The 12,060-nt window shown below is 39.9% G+C and overlaps 1 protein-coding gene across 1 annotated transcript; it reads left to right on the forward strand.

Annotated features, from left to right (window-relative positions):
- Window positions 1–1,634: 1,634 nt before the first annotated feature.
- Window positions 1,635–9,853, forward strand: angptl2b (angiopoietin-like 2b). Its single transcript, XM_085910020.1, has 5 exons — window positions 1,635–2,099; window positions 4,367–5,219; window positions 7,248–7,441; window positions 8,237–8,507; window positions 8,593–9,853. Exons 2-5 carry the CDS (start codon window positions 4,391–4,393, stop codon window positions 8,790–8,792), a joined length of 1,494 nt encoding a protein of 497 aa, XP_085766146.1. The 5' UTR covers window positions 1,635–2,099; window positions 4,367–4,390; the 3' UTR covers window positions 8,793–9,853.
- Window positions 9,854–12,060: the final 2,207 nt, after the last annotated feature.

Consider the following 12,060-nt stretch of genomic DNA (forward strand, 5'->3'; position numbering starts at 1 on the left):
AATAAACGTTTATGATAAAGTTCCACAGTCAGAATAACCAGTGCATTGTTGTAATCACTGTTAACAGCACTGAAGACTAAAGAACTTTGATTTTAAAGTCATGTATCCTTTGCATTCCTAACATATTTCAAAGCAATAACATTGCTTCATCATTGGCAAGCCCGTTAATTCCAATACCACATGACTGCAATTTTGGAAGAACTGTCGTCAATATTGAAAGCTCAAGTCTTAAATGGATCCGTACATCTTAAACCAAAACAAATGGAAAGTTGTGATTGCATAAAGTGAATGAGAATTCTAAATAATTACATAGAAAAAGGGGAGAGGGGGGGGTGAAGTCGTAATTTGATTATTCACGTGTTTTTAATTATAAACACATTAATATCCTAGTTGACATTTCAACACTGCTACTTACACACACTACAGATTTATTCAATTAGGAAAATGTGACACTTGCTTGAAATAGATGCATTGGTTGATTTGTGCCCTAAAAATATCGGTCCAGATCTTTCTCACAAGAACATTACAGATGAGTTCATGGAAAGAAATCACGTCGCAAAGATGTCATGGCATCAGCTCAAACGCAGACCAAGTCGTGTGTCAAGGAACACATGTGGTAACCTCAAGATGTTGCCTGTTTTGACACATGGAAGAGAAAATTAAGAAGAGTCATGTAAGGGCAATCCCTGTTCATCACGGGAAACTGCATTCTAGTCTTACACGAGAAAAGGAAAAAGCTGCAATAATGAGACGGTATTAAAAACACATTTTATATGTAGTTCTACCACTCCCACGTGTGTTTAAACTTATCAAAATACACTTAGACATTATTTAAACACTTTTCAAAGTATTTCTTAGCACCTGTTCTTACTCTCACGCACACACACAATGCTCTGTGATGGTTGACCCAAAAACTCCCAGTGGAACAAAAAGAAACCAATAATAATAATTATTGGCGTGCTGGTTAAAAGCTCCATAACTTTGATTGAGGATGGAACAAAAACACAACACAACAGACAACCTCCAAGGAAACGACCAAGTCGCAGCTTGCAACATTTATCAAGCTTTGGCATGATTGATTGACCTCACTAAGCGCAATGTGTCATCCTTTCTCCACTCGCACGTGGACGCAAGTTAGTACAGCTTTGCCTCTGATGTAATGGCATCACTATCTTGTGGTGTGACGTAATTCAAGTTTTCTTTGCCCGACTGAGATTCAAGACCCTTCTCATATTTCGACCTTCATCCACTTCAAGTTGAACACCTGGATCGACTTCCTCTCCTGACTGCTGCTTTCCGGCTCTTTTAGTGTAGGTGCTCATTATCACCTCATTTGCATCGATCAGTGAAGCACACAACTGTTGTCTAGCACCAGAGGAACCATGCAGTCCCAGACCAAAATAGTGGTGATGAACCACTGATCAGTGGGCAGGGCAGATGGTTGGAAATTTGAGTGGACTGCATGCGTGTGCACACGCATGTGTGTGTGAGCAACCTCTTTTGTGCCATGACAAGGAGGTGTGGAGTACAGGCAGTTAGAATGTGTTCGATATTAGAGAAGGGAGGATTCAAACCCAATTTGTCTGCCTACTAAAACTCTGCTTCAACTTTTTATCATTTAAGAGCACCAAGAAGGAAGAGGGAGAGAGAAAGAAAAAGGGAGTGGAATAGAGGTGCAGCTGAGAGAGACAGCCTCTTAGAGCTTTGAGGCAGAAGTGATGGATTCAGCTCACCACAAAGTGACAGTCTTCTAAAAAGCCAAAGGTAGCGCACAACCTACCTTGGACTCAGAAGAGTTACCTTACTTTGTATTTTTGCTTAATTCAACTTTTTTTTTTCTCGGGGCAGTCCGGGATTCAACCTTGTGCTGGGCACATAGTGATCTTTTTTTATTTGTATTTATTTATAACCTTTAAGGCACTTTTATCTGTCCACTGGTGGAATGGACTGAGATGACAAGAGAGTGAGTAACGAGGAAAACACAGGAGGACAAATCCATCTCTCATTCGGAATGACTTTCTATCAAGAGGAACTACAGTTGGCTCAGCTACCATTGTAAGACAACTGAGGAAGCCTCATCAATACTCTTCAGTTTTCTTGTAAGCTTGAAGTCTTCTACTTTGTTCTCATAAAATGAGTTTGCAAAAATGCTAAATGTCACCTACATTTTTCAGACTTGCGTCAGTGTCCAGGTATGAAACAAAAGTTACTTGAAAATTAAGTGAACTCAAAGCTAAGTGAACTCAATATGTTGAGTCTAGTCATCTATTTTGGAACCAAAACGTTGTTACTGATGATATCTAAACTGCCATTTGAGTGGCTTTAATTGATTTGGCTGAGGGGGTTAATACAGTGCAGGGGGATGATGGAGAGCAGGCACTCAAGGCTTCATCACTATAAATCCTCTCACATAGTCAAAGCAAATGTTGAGAATGTCAGAGTGATTTTATATCAAACACATTGAGAAATATTTAAAAAAATGCAACTCTTTGCATAGATTGTATTTTGCAATTCATTTAAAACCCTGAATCTAGCAGTGTAGACGCTCAGGATGTCCCCCTGGAGCTCAAGAGGATATGGAGGTAACAACTTGAATCCTGTCTTTGTTTCTCTTGCCATGGTAGTGTTTGGATAATGTGGCTTTGTAGTAGAACCTATCAAAACAGTTCAGGAGACCCCAACTCCCAAATTAACTCAGATGACCTCAGGCTCAATATGAATGAGCAGCAAGAGAAGTCAGAATCCAACAGAAAATTCAACTGTGCAAGTGTGATAACGCTTATCATGCGATAAACATGTTTGGGAGTAGATGTACTAGGAATAGGAAAAAGTGAGGTTCAAGTAATAAAATGGTGATAATCACGGTGAACAATTATGAGATGTACTGTAGCAGACAGACATTACTCAGCAGAGTTGATGCCAATTTGAAAATGCTGCACAGGAATGCAGTAAAATGACCGCTTAATTCCAACGACTGAAAAATAAATGCTGCTGTGTGGTTATGTGGAGGTCACAAAAGAAAGTAGGACAAACGCCAGTTAAGTTGGATAGATACGGACAAATGATAGAGGTCCTGCCTGCATCGACAAGGTCTTGGTCTCTCTACATGTGTGCATGGCGACTCACTCTAATGAGGTGACTAAGAATGTGAGGAATGCCATGCTCAAGCCGAAGCGAGCGGGACGAGGGTGAGAGACATCGGCCAGTCAGGGAGAGGTTGCCCAGCGTCTAATTAATATCGTGTAAGCAGTACCAAATGGGCTGAAGTGCGGCACCGCTCAGAGGTACACTGACCTAACTGCTGCACTCTTCTCTTATGCTTCATTTAACATTGAGTGGAATTACCCGAGAGGAGCTGCCAATCAAATAAGGATAGAGAAGACTTTCACTGTGCTTCTGTCATTTGTCTTTAGCTGTGCAGAAGTACAATAAGCTACATATATTGCACTTCTCAACATCTACTAATTTTAACTACTACTATTATCCACTAAACAGTACCTTGTTAAAATGACCTAAATTTAGGATATTAATGAGCTGCAGGGCTTGTTAACAACAGATAGGAAGGATTCTTTTTTTTTCTGACAGACTGTGGATAGGTTAATAGCAGGCTACATCAGACAACGCAGATGACTCTATACGGTCCCCAGGAGACTGAAGCCTGCAAGTGTTGTTGTTTTAAAAATGCCTTTTCAAGGAAAAAGAAAAGCACACAGCATGTAATCTCACACAAAAACACATTCCCTCATGAGCTGCAAATATTTTTCACTTGCACTTTGAAGTGAGACTTTGAGCAGGAGAATCTGGACTAAGAACGACCGGTATGGGACGCCTACGCAGCAGGGGAAACTCACAGAGCATTTCACTGAGATGGCTCATGTTCCATGGGGAGCCACCAGTCAAATATAGTCGTGGGTGCATTGCAGAGGACAGGCTCTACTGGCTTCTAATCTATCTAGCCAGGTGTGGGTTTACTTTGAAGATTTTATTTAGACTGGAGAATTTCATTCATAAGATGATCGTGTGTGCCTCTTTCTCTAATTTCTAATTAGGTAGGCCCATGAAAAATCTTGTAGAAGAATTAACAGTAAAAAAAACCAACTTTATAGCTCATTTGAATTTTTTTGACCTACCGACCAGTGCTTTCTCTTCTTCATTCATAAATGGCCCACTTTATTATATGGTTTTTTTTTATATATAATTGTGCTAAATTCTAAAATAAAATAATGAAAAAAGAACAAAAGAACCAGTGAGGAAGCTTATAAAGAAACCAATGAGGCACACAGGATTTACACACTGCAAAACAGATCTTTGGTGATCTCACTCTAGATTGAAATCACACTCTTCCTTTTCTTCCTCATTCCTCCAGGCTTGCTGAATCGCACACAACCTCATGGATACCTCGTCAATGGTCCTTCTGGGGCTCCTTCTTTCTTATGGTCTCATCTGTCAGATTGATGGGTTAGCACAAGAATTTGAAAGTAGTGACGATGGTCCGGAGAGAGAATTTCTATATGCAGGAAGAAGCAAACGCGCTCCTGTTGACCAGCCGCAGGACAAATGCTCCTACACTTTCATCGTGCCACAGCAAAAAGTGACAGGGGCTATTTGTGTCAACTCCAAGGAGCCAGAGCTGGAGAATCGGGTCAATAAGCAGGAGTTAGAGCTACTAAATGTGGAGCTACAAAAGCAGAAAACGCAAATTGAGACTCTTCAACAATTGGTAGAAGTTGATGGAGGCATTGTTAACGAAGTCAAGCTTCTGAGGAAAGAAAGCCGAAACATGAATTCCAGAGTCACCCAATTGTACATGCAACTCCTCCATGAGATCATCAGGAAGAGAGACAATGCCCTTGAATTAGCTCAGGTGGAGAACAAAATACTTAACCAAACTTCAGAGATGCAACAACTGACCAGTCGCTACAAAGACTTGGAGCACAAGTACCAGCACTTGGCCTCTTTGGCCAACAACCAGTCAACTCTTATTGCCCTGCTGGAGGAGCAGTGCCAGGGTCGACCTCCTTCCCGACACGTCCCTGTGCCACAGCCACGGGCTCAGCCGCCTCGACCGTCACCACCTCTTACCAGGCCTTACCAGCCGCCAGTTCTTCCTCGTATTACCAAGCCACTCAGCAATGAGATACAGAATGATCAGAAGTCTCTCCCGCCTCCGACTATGCCTACCATCATACATAACCCGTCCTCCACTGACAAACCCTCAGGTAAGTCAGTTGTATAAAGTCTATGGTTCTATGAGCAGACAAAATGCATTGATATTCTTAAATACTATAAATGGTTGTGTTTGTTTGAATGTCTTCATTAAAGTTTCAAAATTACATGTCACTTTCCTCAGTGACTCTTGGACAGTGGCTCAGTACTAAAACTTGCAAGAATCAATTTCAACAATATTTTGCGTGTTTATTAAATGCTGTTGCAGCCTAAATTGCCAAAAGTTGTATCATCATTTTCATTAAGATGTTTTGGGGGACTAATTAAATTGCATTCATCCATTCTGTCCTTCATGAGTAAATAATTGCCATTGTCATAGAACTATAACTCACTGGGACACACAAACTCCTCCGCCACAAGTAACATTTGTAGGAGATTACAACTACCACCAAGGTCAAATTCAAATACTTTTCAGATTACTTTTGAGGGGAAAAAAAAGTAATTTAAGCTTCAACGAGACTGGTGATTTACACATTTATTTAAATGCTGTATATAGATTCTATCAAAAGGGGTGGAAAGAATCCTAAAAGAAATCTAAGGTTTCATAATAGCAGAGGGAGGCGGAATTAAGGAAACCACTTCTACGCATGCACATGTTCGTGCATGTTCTATGACTCAGTTTAACAAGCAAACTATTCAGTCAATATTGAAAAGATGGGTTCAAGCCTTTGAAAGTGCTTCTGAAGAATCAAGCATTTATCAAGCATTGAAAACGTTCATAGCAATGTTAGGGACACAAAGAGGCACAGCAACGAATAAAAGAGAAAGCTTGAACTGAGCACTGAAAAAAAAAAGGGGAAGGCGTGAGATACCAAGAGGCAATGATGTCATTTGTTCCACTTGCACCAGGCACGAATCAAGTCATGTGTTCCCCCCAAGGAACTGGACTTCTCAAGTATTAAAGAGCATGGAGGGATAGTTTTCTGCCTCATAACAGCTCTACAAAGACATTCTTGCAAGTAAATTAACATCATATGAGACACAATGTACCAACTGAAGATGTAGCGCCTGTTCGCAATGTGAAATCTACATACAGTACATTTGTGATGTCATCGTATCAAGATGAATGCAGATAGAATAGTGTGATTTATTGCCCCTTACATGGGATGTGCACTTGTCTTCCCAAAATATCAATGCACCCCAGCCTTCCTATATCTAGGCCTCCATATGACCTGTAATAAATGCTGTCAATATTGTGCTGGAGCACTTAATTTATGGCACCAGATGGCACACTGCACAAGTGCTTAAACACTTTCACACACAGTTTGAGACGGCGGCTGTTGCACTATTATGGTGTGTTTGCCAAACAAGTTCACAAATGAAGTGTATGGTAACAAAAGGACTGAGAAGCAAGATTTGCTGTAAGTTTCCAATAAAAAAAAACTAAAGAAAAACATTATATGCAACTTATTCATAACATTAATTCGGACTCTTCGACCCTGGTGAGGATAAAGTGGTTTAAAACATGGATAAATGAATGGATTCATTCTGACACTTGAAATGTGTCAGTTAAAAATGCAATTTAAATTGTATTTCGAACACAATTAAGTTGGATAAAGTTTGAACATACAATGAGCCATTAAAAAGCATCTCAATTAGCCAAAAGTGTCCCCCCCCCCCCCCCCAATAATATTCTACATTTGTCTCTACTTCAAACTCAAATAGATAAAAAAATAAACAGCTAATTTTCATATTGGAAGTAATCCAAAATTGCTGTACTGTGAGGAAATAAGAGAAGTGAAAAGTATGCTACTGTTTCATCATTCCACTGTCAGGGTTGCTTTTTACCCTCATGCCAGTGTTTCCTTTGGCTCCACAACCAGCAACCATTTCCCATTTGAGAGGAGAAGCCAAAGTCAATTTTACTGTTAAAATGAGAAGCACGTTCTTGAGGGATGGGATTCCCTTTGTCAGAATCCAAAATCTATTTGTGGTTTCTTTTGGAGATGCTGTTAAATGTGATGACAGGGCTTTCTGGATAGAATATCACCTGCTTGACGTAATGCCATGTTTCTATCCAGGTCCATTTAGCGACTGCTTGCAGGCTCTGGACGAAGGCCACGCCAACAGTGGCATGTACTTGTTAAAACCAGAGAATACCAACCGTCTAATGCAAGTGTGGTGTGATCAGAGACATGACCCAGGTGGCTGGACCGTAATCCAGAGGAGAGTGGACGGCTCTGTCAACTTTTTTAGGAACTGGGAGACATATAAGGTACCACCACCTCACACCAAATTAAGCATGCTATAGTTACAAGAGCAACTGTTGGCTTGTGTTGGAAGCTGATATTAACCAGATGTGAAGAAATAATGAATCGACAATTATTGACCTCTTAAATGCCTCGTGTAGCACTTGTACAAACCATTGCAAAGCGCTCATGACTCACTGATCCCATCAACATCTGCTAGTCTGCATTTAGTCTCACACACACAAAAAAAAATCAAAATGTTAGAATATCTGACTCGTGGTTGTGTAAGATTTTTAAACTTTGGAATTCCGTGAGAGGAAATCTATTTTTTTAGGATCAGGAAACATTTGTTTACCGGCAAATCACAAGGTTCTAATTAAGTTTTAGCAAACGGCAGGAACAAAATTTTCCAAGACCAAATATTTGAACCTCTTGAGATCAGAAATTGCATTCATGTGCTCATCAGAATGAGTGTTGTGTGATTCAAAGCATGTGTTGAGCAGGGGATAGTACAAACCTTTGAGCTTTCTGACTGATGCTAGAAGAAAACATTTAGAGTAAGGATTATGTGAGTGGCTTTATTTTCAATAACAAAATAACATCACAGACACTTACTGAAACTTGAACGCTAGTCAAATGTGACTCATGCTTCATTTACAACAATGCTTATTTAAGATAAACATAGAAGAGCAAAATTCATAATTAGCTTCAAAAAACAACTGGCTTCCCTGAAATTCCACATTGATAAATGAGATGTTGAAAATTTCCTAACAGAGGATTACATAATCACACTGTTGTTTCCTTCCTTGTACACTTCACAGCAAGGGTTTGGAAACATCGATGGCGAGTACTGGCTTGGTCTGGAAAATATCTACTGGCTGACTAACCAGGCAAATTACAAGCTGCTGATAACTCTGGAGGACTGGTCTGGCAGGAAGGTGTTTGCCGAATATGCCAGCTTCAGAGTCGAGGCCGAGGCTGAATTTTATAAGCTACGAGTGGGTCGTTACCATGGCAACGCCGGCGACTCCCTTACCTGGCACAATGGAAAACAATTCACAACACTGGATAGAGACCATGATGCATATACAGGTACAAGTGAATGAATAAATTAGTTCATTTAAAATGGTAAATGTTGGTTTTCTATTAACTGTTAATTTCCTCACAATGTCTTCAGGCAATTGTGCTCATTACCAGAAGGGAGGCTGGTGGTACAACTCTTGCGCCCATTCCAATTTGAATGGCGTTTGGTACAGAGGAGGCCACTACCGGAGCCGTTACCAGGATGGAGTCTACTGGGCAGAGTTCAGGGGAGGAGCTTACTCACTAAAGAGAGTGATCATGATGATCCGTCCAAATCCCAACACTTTCCACTAGCTATTAAAAAAAACACATGCTACATTTCCCTGAACAAAGGGTAAAAGATTCACTGCGGCTTTTTTACCATCATCTCATAATCATTAGTACATTGCTCAGGTACATTATTGTATAGTGCAGCGTGAACTGTTTCTCTTACGTCCCCGCTTATTTGCACCAATCTGAGAGAAAGACTTTAAAGAAGACATTTGAGAGCTGAAAAGAAAAGTGCGAGCAGGTCATGAAAGCAATGTACTGTATAGAGTCACCCGTTCACTTGTATCATAACAGTCTGTCATCGACAGTCTATTCTACAAATGTATTTATGACACTTCCAGTTGACCTTTGTGTGACAGAAATTACAAGTTTACCCATTCATCGATCAACTTTCCAAATAACTTGTTCTCATTAATTTTGTGGTTGAGTTGAAGCCCAAATCAGCTCACTGTGGTCACGAGGCTGGGTACTATCTAGTAGACTGGTTGTCATCTTATCATAGGGTGCATATACAATAGATAAACAATCATTAACAATGTATCATATGGCAGATTTTAGATTCACTTCATCCAACATACTACATGTTGTGGATGTGAGCGGGAGAAAAGTACCTGGAGAAACCCCACACAAGCATTGGGAGAACATACAAATTCCCCCCCAAGTGGGTCTGACTGGAAAACCCAGGACCTCTTGACTAAGAGGCAGACGTGGTAACCAGCACAAGTTTAATCATGATTTCAAATAACATTGAAAAGGGAATCACGTCAGTTAGGTAGAATTGCGGCAGGAATTTATTTTCTACATACAATGTATCCAGTTGTACCATGCGGTATCAGACACAGGAAATGTATCCCATGACTATTTTTAACTTCATTTAAATAAATGTATGATCAGTGCAGTGACATTGTTTTCTACTTAAGTCAAATTATGGTGTAAAATTATTGCAGTTTTCATGTTCCCTGATATTTGACTTTTTGACATACAGAATGTTGTTTCTTTTTTGTTATTTTAATTCTTCAACTGCTTCAAATGTTATCCGTCAATTTGTCTGTATGAACTCCAGCATTGTATTTACTGTACAAATTGAGAGGTTTGATGATGTTAATGGAAACAAATATGCGTTTGTACATAAGATATTTGTAATATAATGTAGTAAATCCATTTATGGTACAAAAAAAATTGCAATAAAATTTGTACAGATTTTCCCTTCCTTTATTTCATGAAAAAAAAAACAGCCAAGATAAGTGATTGAATCATTTGAGGGAACCAGCATAAATCCCCTCCATGCTAATCATTTCAAGACATCTTGATTTTGTGGATGAAGGAAAGATTTACGAGCGGGAAATAAATCGATAATCTCCTGTGAGTTTTACACTCATCGCCGTATCTCATTCTCCCTGGAATGAATTTGAGTATACTGACTTTAAGTGCTCCCACTCAAGGATTATTATTTGACTACAGAACTTTTTCTGTGTACTCCTGATGACGATTTCATATTACTGGTTCAGTAATTACCCTTCTAAGAGAGATGAAGCTGAGTCGAATTCATTGCAGGATTTCAATAAAATCTGAAATAATTGCAATGGCCAGAGTCAAGATGCAAAGAAAACAAAGCATATGATTAACACTCTAGCTCAAGTGATTATTTTGCTTACAGACCGTGAGCTTATCACAATTTATCGTAGTTTGTGCCGTTTAATGACGCTAGTTTGTATAAAGAAAAGTGTTTCCTTTTAAAACCTAATTACCACAGTAAAGCACAACCTTTTTATATTACAGAAATAATTACATCTTGAGGATACACTTGCTTTACAAAAAAAATAAGGAGGTTTTAGGAATTCCTGGTAAAATAAAATCGAGCTCCATAGTATAGATTTCGCAGGCTAGAAAAATGAGTAATGAAACGTGACAGGCTTGGCCTCTTCAAGTAATGCATCGAGCAGACATGTTTGCTGTCAGCAAAACCTTCCTTCACTTTACTAAAAGTGTCAATGAGTTTTCCAAAGACAGCTGGAAAATGAACCCGTAAGGACTTCACTGAGATGAACAAAAACCTCATCATGTCATACTTGGATGCCAGACGTGAGGGTTTCCGAGAGAAAACAATCGAGGATGAATTCCTGTGACTGACAACTTTGCAGACAATCGAACTTTTCTTAAGAGGCACGTAAGCAACAGAGCAAAATAACATGCACTATTTAGAATTTTTCCTTCATATAAAACCCAACATACCATGTTGTAGGGTTGAAAAAGATTTGATCTTACATTTAACTGAGAAGTGCTCCGCTGGATTCTGGAAGTGACCAAAAAATGGTATTAGAGGTTTGGTATTTGAGGTTTCAAACGAGATACAGACAATCATGGTGAGCAACACGACTAGTTCAGGATCCAGGAACGCTCCAGATTTTCCTAGTCACCATCACTTACATCTTAAAACCAGTTTGGTTTACCGGATTTGGGGTTACTCAAGGAGAATGTTTCATCGTCTCCATAAACAGAAACAACATGTTGCGTGTCTGACGACTCACCACCATGGAAAACCTTTAGCGAGATTGGCCGGTGTAGACCCCATACTTCAACCGACATGGAAAACCAGGAGCTGACACAGTGCTGAGTCAGCACAAAGACAACCACATTTCCTGAGTTGTCAAACCTGAGCATTCAAACCTCACGTCTGCAAAAGTCCATGCCCTTGAACCGTTACGGAACCATTTTCCTATACCCTGTCACATCTCTTTACATTCTTGTGTTGTGGTAAATTTTATCTTACCCATAGGAACCACAGAGCAAATTGTTTAATTGAGACCTTTAAACACTCATATATCAAGCTACAACTGTAGGCACTCATCTATTTCTAATAGAGAGCATTTCAGTTCAGCTGATTCTCTTGGAGGCAGAAAATGGTCATGGCTGACGATTAAGGCAACACTGTGTGTGTTTGGCGCATTGCCGAATCGTCTCACAGATCTGAGGTCGGAGGTTCCAATCTTCAGGTATTCTTGCTTCCTCGCACATTCCACAAACAAGTTAACTGAAGACTTTAGGCTCCATTTTTATTGACGGTGCAGCATAAAAATATGTACATCTTGTTTTTGTGTCATGCAAGCCTCATTGCTTCCGTTAAGGAGTTTGGATACCGTTTGGTGCCGTGCTGGGAATTGTGGCGTATCGAGGGTATTTACTATGATTTGCTGGCTGGAGGAGATTAAAGTGCACGCCTGCTGGAGCCACATCTAAGGCACAGATGGTGTAACATGATTTAGGTGAATTTGACCGTGACCAAATCTGATCT

This window comes from Syngnathus leptorhynchus, chromosome 4 (genome assembly GCF_054491065.1).
Source record: "Syngnathus leptorhynchus isolate UIUO chromosome 4, UIUO_Slep, whole genome shotgun sequence".
NCBI classification, from domain to species: Eukaryota; Metazoa; Chordata; class Actinopteri; order Syngnathiformes; family Syngnathidae; genus Syngnathus; species Syngnathus leptorhynchus.

Excerpts from the sequence above, each read along its gene's own strand:
- angptl2b (XM_085910020.1), top strand. The coding sequence starts at position 4,391 with ATGGATACCTCGTCAATGGTCCTTCTGGGGCTCCTTCTTTCTTATGGT. Across the intron at positions 5,220-7,247 it reads CTCCACTGACAAACCCTCAG|GTCCATTTAGCGACTGCTTG; the intron begins GTAAGTCAGTTG and ends GTTTCTATCCAG. Across the intron at positions 7,442-8,236 it reads GGAACTGGGAGACATATAAG|CAAGGGTTTGGAAACATCGA; the intron begins GTACCACCACCT and ends TACACTTCACAG.